This window comes from Dama dama, chromosome 32 (genome assembly GCF_033118175.1).
Source record: "Dama dama isolate Ldn47 chromosome 32, ASM3311817v1, whole genome shotgun sequence".
NCBI classification, from domain to species: Eukaryota; Metazoa; Chordata; class Mammalia; order Artiodactyla; family Cervidae; genus Dama; species Dama dama.
In genome coordinates this window covers 42,249,025-42,265,709 of record NC_083712.1, presented here as the reverse complement: position 1 = coordinate 42,265,709, position 16,685 = coordinate 42,249,025, and the positions used below count along the sequence as shown (strand labels likewise).

At 55.7% G+C, this 16,685-nt stretch overlaps 1 protein-coding gene across 2 annotated transcripts in view; it reads right to left on the bottom strand.

Annotated features, from left to right (window-relative positions):
• Positions 1–2,274: 2,274 nt before the first annotated feature.
• Positions 2,275–16,685, bottom strand: part of GPAT4 (glycerol-3-phosphate acyltransferase 4) — a 28,463-nt gene continuing 14,052 nt past the window's right edge. For both annotated transcript variants that reach the window (XM_061134913.1, XM_061134914.1), the window contains exons 2-12: positions 10,650–10,719; positions 10,220–10,520; positions 9,499–9,573; positions 8,679–8,768; positions 8,460–8,553; positions 7,696–7,811; positions 6,876–6,931; positions 6,307–6,392; positions 3,146–3,274; positions 2,982–3,061; positions 2,275–2,803 (exon numbers count right to left, since the gene is read on the bottom strand). In XM_061134913.1, the coding sequence (XP_060990896.1) occupies positions 2,695–2,803; positions 2,982–3,061; positions 3,146–3,274; positions 6,307–6,392; positions 6,876–6,931; positions 7,696–7,811; positions 8,460–8,553; positions 8,679–8,768; positions 9,499–9,573; positions 10,220–10,520; positions 10,650–10,704 (1,191 nt within the window). In that variant the 5' untranslated portion in view covers positions 10,705–10,719 and the 3' untranslated portion in view covers positions 2,275–2,694. The remainder of the gene's footprint in view (positions 2,804–2,981; positions 3,062–3,145; positions 3,275–6,306; positions 6,393–6,875; positions 6,932–7,695; positions 7,812–8,459; positions 8,554–8,678; positions 8,769–9,498; positions 9,574–10,219; positions 10,521–10,649; positions 10,720–16,685) is intronic.

The following is a 16,685-nucleotide window of genomic DNA, read 5'->3' as shown; positions in this document are numbered from 1 at the left end:
GACCCAGAGGCTTCCGCAGGACAGCAGGGTTGGTGCCCTGGGGAGATGCTGCTGAGAAGGGCTGAGCCGGGGTGATGCCCAAGGGCTCGTCGCTGCCTGGTCTGGGCACTCAGGGTTCTGCGGAGCTGTCCCCTGCCCCGCCCCCCATCAGGCTGCAGGGCAGCAACCCAGAGTGGGGTCCCACTTAGTAAAGAATCAGGTCCCCAAGTTGGACATCATCCCAAACTGCTCACGGAGCCCTGGCCTGGAAACAGACTTCTGTATGAGGCTTCCCCCCATGGCGATTTTACCTGCCTTTTCACCAAGTTCCTTCTCCAAGCAGCTGAGGAACGAGTCTCTCACATTTTAGTGAAAGAACTCTTTCCAAGATCCACAATCAAATCCAACCAGCCCCACGACCACCTGAAGCCCTGGGACCCTCCTTGACACGTGTGACACTCTCCGAAGGGGTTGAGTTTTGCTAGCCGGATGTTCTGAACGAACCAAATGGATCCAAACTCACTTATGACTGAACCTAGACGACTTCAGAGCTCAGAGCCGAAGTCTGAACCACGGATTTAAAAATTACATTTCAGACGTGGGAAGGGCCTTAGAGATCATCCAGCCCCCAAGTCCCTAGCTCTGGGTCAGAACACAGAGAAATAAGGCCCAAACAGCAAACCGGCAGCAGGTCCACAGCGGGGATTAGGAGCTGCCCAGCGCTCATCCCACTGATAGGACCACTCGGTTTCACTCAAAGACGGGCCTCCTGGCTGCCGGGGTCCCAGAGTGGGTGCATTTTGTACATTACGTCGCTCTATGTGTTTATTTTGTCATTCCGAAGTGTCAACGTTTTGTCTGACTTCCCACATGGCTGACTCAGTTACCCCAAATCAATTACAAATAACTAATGACTACCTGGGGGGTGGTAGGGTCACCAGTTTAAAAGGATGGAGCAGTCTGATGAGTCTGTATGCTTGTAACAAGCACTGAATAGAACTTTTAGAGATTTCTTTTTAAAGGGATGTAATTCCCATCCCTTCTCAGTTGGTAAAAGTAAAAATAATCGCTAGTCTCAAGTATTTCTTTACATAACAGCTATTCCAGATCAGGTTCTTACAATACTCTGCTGCGTCATCAGCAACAAACTAATATGCTGAAAAAAACATAAGAAGACGAAAACCAACATGATTCAAAGTACCTACGAAAATCATGAAGCAAACGTACTCAACGGCAGGAAGCTTTTCCAAGAGGGAACTTGATTTTTACAAAGATCATTTCAGAGAGCTTTTAAACCACCAAACAGTACTGCCTATAAAAGTCTAAACAATCAGTTTATTCTTGCACGTTTTGTAAAACAGTTCATAAGAGGACGCTCTTACTGTCCTAACAGTGTTTTGTTTTGAGAAGACTAGAGTAGAAAGAGAATTCCTCGCTGGTGGGCGGTGGATGTATGGGAGGAGACGGGAGACCGGAGACGGGGGGAAGGGGGCGGCTAGGCTGGGAGTCAGACTGAGGTCCCAGGAGGTGCCGCTGTCGGTCAGGAGTCCCTGAGCCGGGCTCCATGGCCACCACCTGCCCACGTCGAATCCAGAGGACGGCTCGGCCAGTGACACGTCCCACAGCTGCCGCAAGACGCCCAAGCGTGGGGGCTGCTGTGCCAGTGCCGGGGGGTGGGGGGAGGGGACGGACGGATGCACGGACAGACGGACGAGTTAGGGGGAGGGGCAGTTCTCTCCTGAGAGCTCTGAATCCAGTCAAGCCTGGAGCTGGACACCGGGAAGGGGCCTGGCTTTGGACCTGCCTTCCAGTGAGCACAGGCGGGCAAGGGAGACCAACAGCTTCCTTCTGGCTACACGAAGCCCGCGGGGCACCATATGCCTGCCCGCCCCGGCTCCTGCCTGGCCCCCAGGTCTCCGCATGGATCCCCCCACCCGTACTTCCAGATCATCTCCTACTTACCCTCAATGTCACACACTTTCAACCCGGCGGCACCCACGTGGGGGGAAACGCCATCTCAACAGTGCTGGGGACTCCAAGTCACCCAGAGACGTGCGGACATCTGAGAGGGGGCTTCACCTTCTTCCCAATGCCACAAGCCCCCATCCTGGAAGCCAAGCCCCCGTGTAGGTTAACTCAGGGGATCGTAACGCTGGTGAGAAACCCGCTGCTCAGGGTCACAGCCGGGGGAGAGAGCGTGAAGGGAGAAACCCCGCAATTCAGTCACCATCAAAGACAACTTTATTGACTCACAGGAACAGAGCCCAAGCCCCCGCCGGCTCTGGCTCTCCCTCGCCCGCCCGCCCGCCCCCGGCCCTGCACCACCACGCGAGGCTGGCTGCCCTTCCCTCACAACAACCCGGGGAGGCAGGCGTCCCCACCCCCCACACTGGGGGCAGACGAGCGTGGCGCCGCGGCTGAGCGGGGGGCCGAGCCACGGCCACGCCGGCCCCTCGGGGAGAACGGCACTCCCCGGGGCCTGCAGTCACAGTCTCTCCCGTGAGTCTGGCCTCGAGGCCGGGCCCTCCTGGGGCAGTGCTGGCCGGCCAGGTCCCCTGCACACGGGCCTCAGACAGACGGCGCCCAGGCCCCGAGGGGACGCGGGCTTCCACCCAGCACTCAGGCCGCTCTGGCTCGGTGGGGAGGGACTTTAATGGCCTTCCTCCAGAGGACTCGGCGGAAAGGGACACGGAGGCGGCTGGGCGGCGGCGGGGCTCAGGACCGGCTCCGGTCCTCGTGGTTGCCGACGATCATCTTGCTGTACAGTTTCTGCTGCTCCTCCTTGAACGTGTCCTTCACCTTCTCCCGCTTCAGGCCGCCGTCCCTGGCGAGAGCACGGCAGGGCTGGGAGCCGAGCAACAGCCCGCGCCCACCCTGCCCCCGGCCGGCTGTGCACCCCCACACACAGGGTGCAGGCGTCTGCGTGGACATAGTCAACCCAGCAGCACCCGGCTCAGAAATCCCGTCCCCAGACCCGGTTGGCAGAGCCCGGCCCGACTCACCACAGCAGGTCCACCAGGCCGCCCTGCCTGGCGATGGCGGACTTCACCCTGTTGGCAAACTGGACCGCGTCCTCCTCTGCCTGCAAGAGAGGACACGTGCCAGCCCCCGAGCCAGGCGCGGGGCACAGAGCGCGGGGGGCCCCAGGCGCAGGCTGGGCACCCACCTGTCTGGTCATCGGGGGCAGGTACCACACGCTGCAGACGATGGCCCAGCTGGTCATCATCCTGAGCAGGTAGGTCACCATCCCGTACTTGCTGCTGTTCCAGAAGGCGTCCCCGAACTGCGGGTCGTACTGCGGGGCGACAGGGCAGGGGGCAGGTGTGTGTGTACACGCGTGCAAAAATGTGTCAACAGTGTGTGTGTGTCAGCAGTGTCAACACGGCTCTCCATGTGTGCATGTGTGTTTGTGTGGATCAGCTGTGTGTGTGTGTGTGTGTGTGTGAACAGCAACCTCTCCGAACACCGCCCCCGACCTGGGGGCAAGGTCAGCACGAGGACACGGCTCTCCGCCCCACGACCCGAACACTCCCCAGGAAGCGCACCCTGGGCACCGCTGGCCTCCAGCGGCATCTGCCTCCTCGGCAGAGAAGGGAGGCGGCCCTCCCCCGCCGCGTCCCGTCTCCCCCACGGGCATCTGGCATCTACTCTTTCCGTCCTCAAGCCGACCCGCGCACAGAGGATGGGACCGCGGCTCCATAGACCCAGCCCCGAGCCAACCGCCACCAGAGTCCCCACACTCGCTCCTGCAACCCACTCCCAGCACGTCACACACTCACAAGCACTTCGACACGCAGCTCCCCAGAGAGAGAGACCTCCTTACACGACGGCCAGCCTTCAAGGCCCACCTGTGGGGCCCAGACCCGGGAGCAGATGACGAGGGAGCTCTGCTTCTGTCCTACCCTTCACGGGGCTTGCGGACCGTGAGAAGCCGCAGAGGCCGTGCGGGCACAGAGGCCTTTCCCGGGGGAGTGCCCGTTGGACGCTGTGCCCTGCCCGCCCCTCTGGTGGAGGCCCTGGCAAGGGACACGTCGTGGGCGACGCGGCCCCCGCTGTGACCCACCTTCTTTCTCCCAAACACGAGTGCGGAGGGGCGAGGAGGTGACACAAGAAGCAGCAAGCGGGCCACGTCCTCCAGAAGGCCTGAGAAGGACCAGGGCTGAGCCGCCACGGGGTCTGGGGCTTTCCCAGACGTGACGCGAGACGGAGAGTGCAGCGCAAGCACCCAGGACCCGAGCGGAAAACCAGAGACGACCCGAGACTCGGCGGCCACCCCCCCGCCCCCCGAGTCCTCGGGAAGGGACACCGGCTGAGACGCCCAAGCGCAGCCTCTTACGCTTCAGGGGGGCTGGGTTTGAACTGCATGCTTTTCTTCCAGGACTTTCAAGCCTGAATTCTATGACTCTCAGAGTAAAAGTTAGAGAACTGTGCCTCACTGCAAGCCTAACTACAGAACTGAAGGCACTCAGGCTTACTTACGGAAACTAGAACCTTCAGATGGAGCCCTGAAGGCGGACTGGGCTCACGCTACACCAGCACCAGTAAACGAGGGAGAATGGACCTCAGATCGCAGCTCGCGTGGGACGGGAGCAAACACTGCCACAGCTGACGCAGCAGGACTGGAGAGAAACCTGACCTCACGTGTGAGAGCCCTCTGCTGAGGCCTGAGCCTCTGTTCCACGCTGGGCAGGCACCGTGGAGAGAAAAGCAAGGCCAATGCTCAGATCAGCAGTACATTCCTCCAGGTCAGACAGCGGCTTACTTTTGGTGGAAATGCAGTGAGAGCTTGGGAGCGCTGAGGTTGTGCAAGCTCGGTTGCCAACGACGGCGCCACACAGACTAGAAAACTACTTGGGAGGCAGGAGTTCTTAATCACGTGTGGCCCTTCCTCAGCCTTGGACAGAAGGAAAATGGCCATGCCCGTGTTCCAGAGAGGTTGTAGCTGTCCAAAGGTCCACGCTCTGAAAATGCCAAGAGCAGCTTCCTACTGAGATTCCCGGGCAGCGACACCAGCAGCACCCGGGGTGGGGTCGAAATGCAAGTTCTGAAACTCTGGGTGTGGGGCTCAGCAACGGGCATGCTCACAGCCCCACCAGCTGATGCGAAGACCCAACGCCAGAGCTTCCAGGCACCGTGGGTAAGAATCACCTGCCAACGCAGGATCCCACGTGCCATGGGGCAACTAAGCCCGGGAGCCTCCACCACTGCGCCCGTGTGCCTAAAGCCTGCACTCGCAGTAAGAGGCCGCTGCAGTGAGAAGCCTGCTCACCGCACGAAGAGGAGCCCCCGCTCACCACAACCAGAGAAAGCCTGCGCACAGAGCAACCAGAAACACACACCCAACGCTGGAGCGAGGAAGGGGGCTTCTGTGCAGCAGCTGGTTTTTAACAGACACCCAGGGGGAGGCCCTGAGCCCCAGGACGTTACACTGCGGGACGACACGTGTGCCACACCATCGCTCCCCATTCTCACACCACGGCAGACCCTGTGGACAGAGCCTCCCCTGTTCCTCCAGACCAGCATCCTCAACAACCCCCCGGCAGCCCTGGTCCAGTAACCCACTAGTTACCCTGCAGCCGCTCGTCCCCCGCCAGCCCTGGCCTGTCGCCTCCCTGAGAAAGCGCCATGGCCTGGGAGCCTGCACTTCCCCCAGGGGAATGCCGCCTCCCCAGCTGCCGCCAGTGAAAACAAGGACCATTCCTACAGAAGCCTCTGCAGACAACCGAGGCATGCGAAATTCTAACCACCACTCTGACTCAAGCTTACCCTTGCCCTGATTTGTCAACCGAAATACTTTAAAAGTAGTGACAAAGGCTGTGTATTTTTAGAGATAGTAATGTGAGTAACAGCATTCTTTTAGCAATAATAACGTGCATCTATTTATAAGAGCAGATGAATACGAAGGGAGAGAGAGGAAGGAGGAAAAAGGGAACCCGGCAAAGTGCACCCCGTCTTTCTAAGCGAGTCTGAACAGTCAGAGGTTCAAGCTCCTGCAAGTGGGGCAGACAGGATGGCTGCAGGTTGCTCTGTTTTCCCGAGCGGCCACGTGAGCCAAAGCAGAGGCACCGTTTCCTTCTCCGGCGACAAGGACACACGTCCTGTGCCCAACCCACCCGCACCTCCAAGCAAACGCACAGATCCCCCGGGCGTCCCCGCCCCACAGGAGGCCACCTTCAGGTGGAGTGCCTTCCGAGCTGTTGGGTTTATGAACAGAGAGGAACACGTGGGGAGATCTGCCGAGCCCCGAAGGCTCTGCAGCACAGGCTGGAGCCGCCCATCCTCCGTGGCAGCCGCGGCGATAACCACTGGCCCTCGGAGGGCTCCTACCTTGATAGCAACGGGGTAAACTGTGGCTCCAATTTCAAAACTTCCCTTTTTGAACATCATCACTGATGTGTTATTGATGCACGTTCCTAAAATGCAAAAGAGGGTAAAATGCTTTTCCTTTTGGTCCTTTACCCCAGAGACGAGTAATAGTTTATAGATTAAATATAATAATAAAAGTCCTTCTGACAGCTCTTCTGAGAGGATAAGCCTGTCATCTGCCCAGCTCGAGAACACACGCTGGAAAGACATGAGCAGACCCCTGCACTGCCTCCTCTTCTCTTCTTACAGGACCACCTCCCGGGGTCCCATGGAGCCCAGAGGGGAGGCCAGAGCCCCCGCCGAGTCGGGAAGGACTGTGCCACAAGCTCAGGCAGCCTGTGGGCAAAGACGCAGGAGGCACTCCCGCACTGGGGAGGCCACGCGACAGCACTCGCAGTCCACGCTGAGTCCCCTGGGCTTCCAGCTCCAGGACCAGCCTAAAGGGCCCCCACCTGAGGCGGGGAAGACAGGTTCCTCCAATGCAACCCTGGATTCCCCTGCCTGCACGGCCTCCCCACACAGCAGCTTACCCTCTGGAAAGATGAGGATGGGCAACTTGCTTTTATCCTGCACGTGCTCGGTCAGCCTGCAGAAGAGAGAAATGGAAGGGAGGGTCAGACAGTCTCATGTCCATCACCATCCATGCGTCTGTCAATACCCTGTCTAGATGTGACGCTGGGTGGGTGTGGTATGAAGGCAGGCTAATGAATACAACTCTTTTATAAACCCACGTTCTAACAGACAATAGGCCTCAGGACAGGGAACCTGGGTTGATTACTCTTTAAATGAACAGCTGTTGAGTGAAGCGCGTGAGTCTGAGTGCGGCTCTGATCCGGGACTGCCTAACGGGCTCACCCACCACAGAGCAGCCTCGAGAAATGCTTGCGGCGACTTCCTAGGGCCGTGCTGGGTGGGCCTGCAGCCCCGAGACGCAGCGCAGGGAACTCAGGGCAGCCCACTGGCCCTGGGGAGCGGGTCTCGGGAGCCTCGACTCCTCTCCAGTTACGGCAACGCTCTCACCATCACCTGCGCCACGTCTGCCTTTTATTTTCCTTGAAAACTGAGCTGCGCTTTATTCTATTGCTCTAAGTATGCTTTCACATCTGACAGTGAACTCATTTTGAGATTTGAAATCACGTTAAAAGTTCCTAAGTTGTTCATGACAATGGGTTCAAGGAATTAAATTTAAAAAGGTTAAAAACACTACTAACTTGTTAAGACTAGAGTTCTCATACTCCCTACACTCCACACTTCAGATGTGGAGACGGCTGGGCTGGGCTCAGGGGAGAAGGCTGGAGGCCCGACTTCCCGACTTCCCCTAAAACCAGACTCTGGGTGTCGCTCGGTTACCTTCTGGCCACCAGGTGGCGGTCCTTCACCTCGGAGCGCTCGAACCAGACGTGGGGGCAGGCCTTGACCATGGCTCTCTGGATGACCCCCATGAGGCCGCCGTGCACCTGTCCCACCTGCTCGCAGAGGAAGGGCAAGGGGAGCGGGCCCATCCTCATGCAAAGTCCCCGGTTCCCAACCTCCAGCCCCCTACGCTTTGCTGGTAACCAAAGGTTCCCCACTGTTCAGAAACCACCATTAGATTCTCTGAATTTAAATTCTCCTTCTAATCTGTGATACCAGAGATGTGCTACTAAAAACCCTAAAAAGAACCGTGAAGCAGAACCCCCCGTGTCCAAATGCCCTCCCTCCCCGGGCGGATTCTCCAAGGCCTCTTCGCCCCGCCCCTTCAAATCGCCCTCTCTGGGGGCTTGGGGGAGGATGGATACATGTATACCTATGGCTGAGTCCCTTCACCGTTCACCTGAAAGAACCACAACACTGTTTGTCAACTACACCCCAACACAAAATAAGTTTAAAGTCCGGGAGAAAAAAAGAAAACCCCCCTCCCCACCTTCAGCCCCCTCTCCACTGCCCACCGACACTTTCCCCACGTGCTCAGCCACTCCGCTCACAGCACCCAGGTCCCAGGGAGCCCCCGAGGCCATGGAAACCAAGGCGACAGCCTAGGCTGGGGCCCGAGTCTGAAAGCACGCTCACCTGCTCACCCCCTGGAGAAAAGCTCCCAGCCCTGACCAGCTAGAGGAATCTGAGGGAGGCCTTACCATGGCGTAATAGCCGTCGCTGGCCAGGATGATGACGTCAATGGGAGACGTGTGGTTGGCCACGCAGATGCCGCCGTTTCTAGGCCGGTTCTTCCTGCTCACAAGGTACAATGGAAATTGGCATGAGATGATGCATCTGCGCGTCTGGCAGCGGCTAGAGCCCCCTGAGTCCTGGCAGCGCCAGCCCCCAAGGCACCCCAAGTCCCCAAGGACCCTCACCTGTCGTGGTAGGTGATGATGGCCGTCAGCGCGCGCACGCAGATCCGGTAGCACATGAGGTGAACGTGCTTGCTCAGGAACTCCTTGAACCTGCGACAACAGGAGAGAGAGCTCTGCTTTTACCTTACACGCATACAGGGAGTCAGCAAAGGGCGCCAGGTCTGACCATCTAACCATCACTGCCTACGCCCTCCACAACTGCATATAAATGTATGTTTATGCTTATTAGTGTCTACGGTAAGCATTAGCATCTTTCTGTCTACAGACAAAGGAAGAAATGATGAGGACGGCTCACATTCACCGCGGGTGATGGACTCAGAATTCTCAGCCCGAGAATTTCCAGCAAAGGTGAGTTCCCTACATTCCTTGCCAGTGACGGACAGAGGCAGGCGGAGCCAGAGAGTCAAACCTCCCCACCAACTGGGGCAGAAGAGGTTTGCCAGCCCCAGAACTTCCCGGAAGGAGCCCATTTCTTTAAAAAAAGAAAAAAAAGGAAAAGGCAAACAAAAAGGACCTACCTACTTACATTTCTTACCCTCTCAACAGTTCATCAACACAGTAGAATGCTCAAAAGCCAACTACTTGCTTTGTAAAGCCTGCTAGCCCTGGACACTACCATTTTGTGGTTTCTCTGTTTTGTCTTTAAAAATGGAAGAATGCGAGGGCTGGAGGGCAAAAAGAACAGTCACAGATAAGATCAGTGAGGGGGAAAAAGCTTTGCTGCCTTGTCAGAGTTACCGACTCCATCTAAGAGCCTGTGGTTTGGGCCGCACCCCCGCCCCCTGTGGTACCCAGAGTCCGAGACCCATGCTCTGCTCACCTCCCGTTTGGCAGGTACCCCACCATCGTTGTGCCCACCACCAGGAGGCTGATCCCCGTGAAGGCGAGAGCTACCCTGTAACGAAAAGACAGGTTACAACACAGCAGACAAATCCCTGCCCCGAGTGTAGGCCTGAATGTGTGAGAAAGGCAGATGTGCTGGCTGGCCCCACAGGACTCCCAGCTAGATCAGAACCGGGGTCGCTTGCTGCCCCGTGACGGGCAGCATGGACTTGGCTCTCAGCCGACAGCCAGCCTCTCCTCGGGCAGCGGCAGCGGCCAGAAGGACAGTACAGCCGACGGCCGGCCGTGCTGCCCTCAGCCATCTGCTGTCCTGCGGCCTCACCCTTCCCCTTGGCCTTAAGCCCTGGCGGAAGCACAGCTTCTCCGTGAAGCAGCAGGAATTAGGGTCTGAAGGCGCCAGCAGCCAGCAAGGCCTACTCAGAACAGCACGTGGCACAGAGACCCGGGAGATCAATCCGCCTCTGTCCTGGGGAGGAAGCTGCAGGAAAGAACCAGCCAGGCCTGGGGAGGCGGGCCCGAAGAACACCGTGCTCCTGTCCTGGGCTTAGTCCGTCCAGACAAGCGACCTGTCTTTTAGAAACTCAACTGTTTTTTATTTCTGTCTGCTCTGCAGACAACCCCGGGCGCTCTTCCGAGGGCCAGAGGGCCCAGCCGGGGGAGGGCCTCTGGAGTGGGAGCGCGGGAAGGGCCGGCCTCACCTGAGCGGCAGCAGGAGGCAGTAGCGGACGAGCACGCCCAAGCCCCACAGCACGGTGAGCCGCAGGCTGATGTACTGGAAGTTGTAATTGGTCCTGCTCAGCAGGTTCCAGGACTCCAGCTCCTCTGCCGAGAACCTCTTGGTCACCTCGTCGTCCATGATGGTCTCCATTCCTTTCCGGCAGAAGTAGAAAATGTCCGAGAGCTCAAACTCGGGAGTGTTGTCCAGGGCCTTACTGCTCCCGCTCCGGCGGATCTCTTTGATCTCTTCCTCTAGTGACGTGGGGTCTTTTGCAATGATTCCTGGAAGAGAACAGCGCCGTCAGGTGGTCGGCCAGGAGAAGGGCGTCAGAAACGCTCAGGGCAGACCCCCGCCTGCCGCAGGGAGCACGGGCGGGGCGGGCTCAGGGGGCGCCCGAGGCCCCGTCTTACCGTTGGTGTAGGGCTTGTAGAGCTGGTGGTTCTTCTCCTTGGCGCCTCGCTCCATCCTCAAGGTAGCCCACTGCAGGGGGAACAGCAACGCACAGGCTGAGCCCCTTCCCCTCTCTGGGGGCTCCTCCACTTCTGGTCTGGGACAGCCTCAAGCCCAGTCACCCCCATCAGACCGCAGCCGGGAGCGCGGGCTCTGGGGAGGCTCAGAGCCCCCTCCTCTGGGAAGACTCGTCCCTGACGATCTGGACTGAGCCTCGTCCCTGGCGGTCAAGAGCTGTGAACTGAGGAGCCGGGAGAGTTTGGGGCTCGCCATCCCCCGCCCCCCTCCCGCCTCCTGGGTCACGAAGGAGCCCGCCGGCTGCCCGGCCACAGACCCCACTGGTTCCTTCGTTTCTGCCAAATAACAGCTCTTCGCTAACTGACAAGCCAAGTGTCCGGGAAGGTACTGCCTGCCTCCCAAACTATTCCAAGAGAACAACGATTTTAGCTTTTGAGTTGATAAAAGATTTAAATATATATTCACCCTCTGAGTAATATCTACCAGGAAACACCACAACTTGACACAAAAAGCTTGAAAGCAGCTTAGTGTTAATTTAAAAAAAAAGAAGTGTTAAAAAAAAGACCAGGTTCAAATCCCAAGTTTGAGAGTTCTGCTGTGTGCCTTCAGCGATTCATCCCATCATGCTGGTCTTCTTCATCCACAAAAGTGGGTGATGTAGGCCAACCTCCCCTTCACAAGGACACAGGAGGCCATGTGTGACAGACTCTGGGGAACTGCAGAGCCCTCAGGGCCCTCATGACTGAAACAGCACAGACTGCAGAGAAGAGTCTCTTCCCAGAGCCTCTCGCCCTTCATCAGAACCCTTTGAAGTGCCGCACGCCCGGGGCTGGGCGGCCCCTGCCAGCAGGAGGGAGGGGCGGGCACAGCAGCCCCCACCTGCCCGGGATGGGACGGGACCAGACGGGATGGGACGGGCACGCGGCGCAGAAAGCCAGGACTGTGGCGAGCAAGGACACAGAACCGGCATTTTAAAGGTGTCTTTTCAAACTTCTGTCTCCACAGTTATGCAAGGGAGAGAAGCCTGTCCTTCCACGATGCAGCGGAATCCACACGGCCCAAAGCCTCTGTGAGACTGCTGGCAGAGTCTGAAGTGTGAGCAGGGCGGCGGAGCGAGCAGCAGGACGTGCGCCTCATCAGCGATCTGGCCGCATGTGGAAACCTCTCAGACGTCACGATCCAGAGAAGACAGGCCGATTAGAGTCCCCCATGCTAAGGTCTGAGGCGGAAAACTCACACAACCCGTCAGGTTCTTAGCCCCTGACGGCTTCTGGCACGGAGGACTTTTTTTCTAGAAGAAAATGTAAACATTGCTGCAGTGGAAGAAGACGAACTCCCACCTGGGAATGCCATCTAGGGAAGAGGTGATTAAGGGGCAAGTGAGTGCACAGCAAGCCTGGTACAAAGACACAGCTCCATCGCCCAGAACTTCTCCATCTGACACACGGATTTGACTGTAACAGGCAGGGAGCACATGCCCTCAGGCCACTGGAGCACCAGGACATAGATCTGTGAGCACCTACTCAGGATGGACAGTTCCAGAAGCCTGTGGTTTCTGCTTTAACTGGAAAGATGCTGGTACGATGTGGCTTCTGGCTCCATCGTAAACATCCCCCATCCTGCTTTGTACTTCTAGCTTTGCTTTTCCAAACTTCGGGGACATTACAAAACATGTCTGTGTTCAGGACCCAGGCAGCAGAGCAGGGGCAGAGGGCGGGGTGGGGGCTGCCTGGGACCGGCTGCTTCGCCCAGTGCAGGGACTCGGGAGGGGGTGCTGGCATCAGCAACATCTGAGAATGACATGCCTGCTTCTGATTCCCCCTTTTAAGAAGTTATCGTGTGCAGATATCCAGAATAAAAGTGGATTCAGGTGGATTCTTTACCAACTGAGCTATGAGGGAATCACTCGGTAGCTGCCATTAAATTTACAGTCCTGACTTCACACCTCACGTTTCTTATCACCTACTGGTCGTGACCACGTGGCAGCGCCCCTCCACCCTCGCATCCGGTGTGAGAGGGAGAGGCCAAGGCACACGCCTGGACCCCACTGTGCTCCCCCTCACCCGCCCTCCTCCCGGGCCCCCTCTGTCCACCCAGTCCTCTCCGCCCGCCCCGGACGCTTCCTCCCCAGCTGTCTGAGTCAGGCCAGCGCCGTCATCTCTTACCTACACTGGTGCAACAGGTTCCACCCTGCTCCTTCCTCCCTCCAAGCCATACGGACGCACACTCTGGTCTCATCCCCTGGCCTGAGCCTTCAGGGGCTTTTCAATGGCTTCTCAAAGGCTAAAGAACAGCGGTTTTATAAGCCACCTCAGCCCCTCCGGGGACCCGAGGGCTCTCCTCTCCTGAAGCAGGCACTGTGTCTACACCAGACTGCCCCTTCTCACCTCCACCCACGGCATTCCGCGAGAGCTGCTTCCTTTGTAAACCCATCAAAGGCCAAATCTCAGATGAAATGGCACTCCCCAACTCCTGCAGTCAGAGCTCACTGGTGTCACATTCTGAATTAATTCTGTAGGCAGACATCGGTCTTTCCTACTCAACTACAGCTGCCTCAGTGGTGCAGCGGAGTCTGATCAAGTGCCCCGTGGCACTTAGTAGGCAGTCAATAAGGACTGGGTTTAATTCACCAATGACCAAGGTTCCTCTTCATCAAGGTCTCCAAAACCACTTCTGAGCACCCTCCCCGCCGTGAGCCCACTCTCATCTCCTTCCGTTCGTGCTCTGAGCTACTTCCTCCCAGTCACACTGGGATCCCCCTTCCCACGGGGGCGGGAAGGGGTGCAGCTGACGCACATCCCCTCCTGGACCTGCACCTCGTGAAGGAGGCATGACCGCCCCCACTCCCTGGGGGAAGCAGACTGGAGACTCTGAGGACTTAGGTCAAGTTTCACAGTTGGTAAGAAAACCCTCAGAAGGGCCGCGCCGACCCGCCACAATGCCGCTGCCTGTCCTGTCTCTTCGACCTCCTCACCTCCATCACCGGTTTCCAACCAGTTCTGCTGTGGAGCCCGATGTCAAAGCACATTACAGCCACCTCCTCTCCTCTGACCTGATCTGACCAATCCCTTTCACATTGGGCAAAAAACTCAAGTCATTCCCCCTCCTCCATCTTTCTCCTTTATACACAGACTTTCTTCACTCTTCCTTTCCTAAATCATTCTCAACTCAGTTGAAAGTCCACTAGGAACTGTACCCCCAAAAAATCATCACCATTGTGCTGTGTAATAAACCTGAAGCACAAACATTAAGAAAACTAAAGCATTTCAACTCAGCGTTAACAGGTCCTACAAGTTGTCCTCCAGGAGGAAAGACACCGACCACCCATCCCTCCGCCCCGGGCAGGAGCACCGAGGTACGCGGAGAGGGGAGCTATGACGGGAGACCAGCTGCACTGACTCAGGTCCTCCACAGGCACGCATGTATGTGCTGTGCAGACTACCAGACAACCAGCTCGGTTCATCTTTATGAGGGTTATCTAGTAAAATGTGCGAAACAACTGGCTGATAAGATTGTAAAATAAAATGCAGACATAAAATAATATGCACAGTCTGTTAAACCGCCATAAGATAGTACCACAACCAAAAGGTCACACAAAACTATTATTATTTGTCTGGTTATCTACTGCTGTGGAACAGACCACCCCGTAACTCACTGGCTTAAAATACCACCACCATTTACTCTGCTTTTGAATCTGCAAACTGGTGGAGGCTGAAGACAGGGGCTGGAACTCCCCAAAGGCCCGCGGGCTCCCGAGGGTGGCAGCTGATGCCATCAGCCTGTCGTCACAGCCTCCCAGGACTGGGAGCTGCAACTCCACACGGGGCCTGGGCTTCCTCATGATGTGGCAGCCAGGCTCCAGGGGCAAGTCTGCAGAGTCAGATGGAAGCTGTCCTGTCAGTCCCACCCTAACCTCACAGGTCACACAGAGCCAAGGCCACCACGTCCTGTAGGTTAGAAACATTCACCCACTCCCGAGGAGGTCAATCAGACTCCACCTAATGATGGTAGATGTTAGAATCACGGGGGGAGCTTTTTAAAAATGCCCACCAAAACCAGTCAAACCAGAATTTCCAGGGGGCAGTCCAGTGCTCCCAAACAAGTTACTTTTTAAGTGCTCCCCAGGTGATTCAGATGTGTAGTTAGGAAGAGACCCATGAAATGAAGATGATCCCTAAGCCTCCTTCCAATTGCAAAATCACATAGAGCAACCCAGTTTATGACGGGATGAAGATGACAAAAAAGGCAAACTAAAGGTGCTGTCTTTATTAAAAGCGCCCACAAGTTTAGGTGTATTTTAGATGTATACATGGATACTCAGATGTATTTCCAAGATCCAAAATCAGTTTGGCCAAATCCAACTTGCATCTCATACTACTGCTGATAAAAATGGCATTCAGTTCTTAATGTCCACCAAGGTCAAATCAGAGCAACAACCCTGCTCAGATGGTGAGAAAGGACCACTCTTGCAGAACCACCTGCTGCCCCTGCTGGCAGGCATCAGCCCTTCCTCACCCACCCCTTACTTGGGCTCACAGCCAAGTTGTCGTCATCATCCAGGAAGCTCAGCAGGACAGGAGCCATGGGATACCCAGAACTGTCCGAGTGCCGGACACACACCTCCAGGAAATGCGAGGTACAAACTGAGATCCTGAAACCTGAAATCTAGAGGTCACCAATGAGGGTGAGCGCGCGCGCGCGCACGCACACACACACACACACACACACACACAACTTCCATTTCCAGTGATTTTCAAGATGTGGTCAGCAGTCTCTGATGGCTCAGGAATACCTGTCCCATGGAACTTTAAAATACTGATTTGAGGAGACATTTTCAAAATGGAATACGGAATGTACATACATTCTAGGTCTTTTTCACCCAAAGTGACCCAAATTTTAAGAATTTAGCTATTACAAAAGGACTCTGATTTCATTACTCTTATTTTTATGTTTTAAAATTAAGGATTCCCATAGATCTATGAATTAATTACTTGCTTAAATAAATGTGAATAAAAGCTAGCCATCACCGTGAAGTTTATCAGCTGTCCTACTCACTCTGTACTGATGCACGGTTTCCAGCGGCAAGTGAGCGTGGGTAGTTAGTTACTTGGTTCACAGGAACCCTGGGTTATACTGAAGATTTTCTTGGACTAAAGTTCAAGAAAATTACATCTCATGATTAATTGAAACAAACACTAATGACTGACTAGACTGCCACTTCTCAAGCGTCACCGTGCATCTGGGCTTCTTGGAGCAGATTCTAATTAGCAGGTCTGAAGGGGGCCTGTGGCAGCATTTCCAATGTCTTAGGTGACACTCAGCTGCTGATCTCAGAGCATTCTCTGAGTAGCAAAGACACCCCCAGAGACCATACAGAGCACTCAGAAATCTTCCTACCGAACACGAGTGCTCAAGTAAGTACAAGTACACCACAGCTCACTATGGACAAGAGCCAAAAGGTGGAGAACAGCCCAACAATGGATGAGTGGATAAGCAAATCATGGTAGAGACAAAGGGTGGAATATTACTCAGCCATGAAAACCAAAGTATTGACACATGTTACAAAGTTATGTTAAACAAAATCACTCACAAAAGAGCACATTTTATATCATTTCGTTAATATGAAATACCCAGAATAGGTAAATCCAGAGACAGAACACATATCCACAGCTGCCAGACGCCAGGGGGTGGGGGCAGGAGACAGAAAGGCAGCCACTTAATGAGCACGGGGCTTCCTCTTAAGAGTGATGAGGAGGCCGTGGGACTTCACAGAGGTGGCAGTCACACAACCCTGCGGCTACAGGAAATGCCGAGGAACTCTTCCCTTTAAAATGGTTAATTTGCTGTAGTGTCAATATCACCTCAATTTTTTAAATGTGAAAAAGTCATATTCTTACACAAATATTAAATATCAAAACACAAGAGTCAATGATATACACAGAAATATTTTTGCTGTAATGGAGCATTTCATCTAGCTC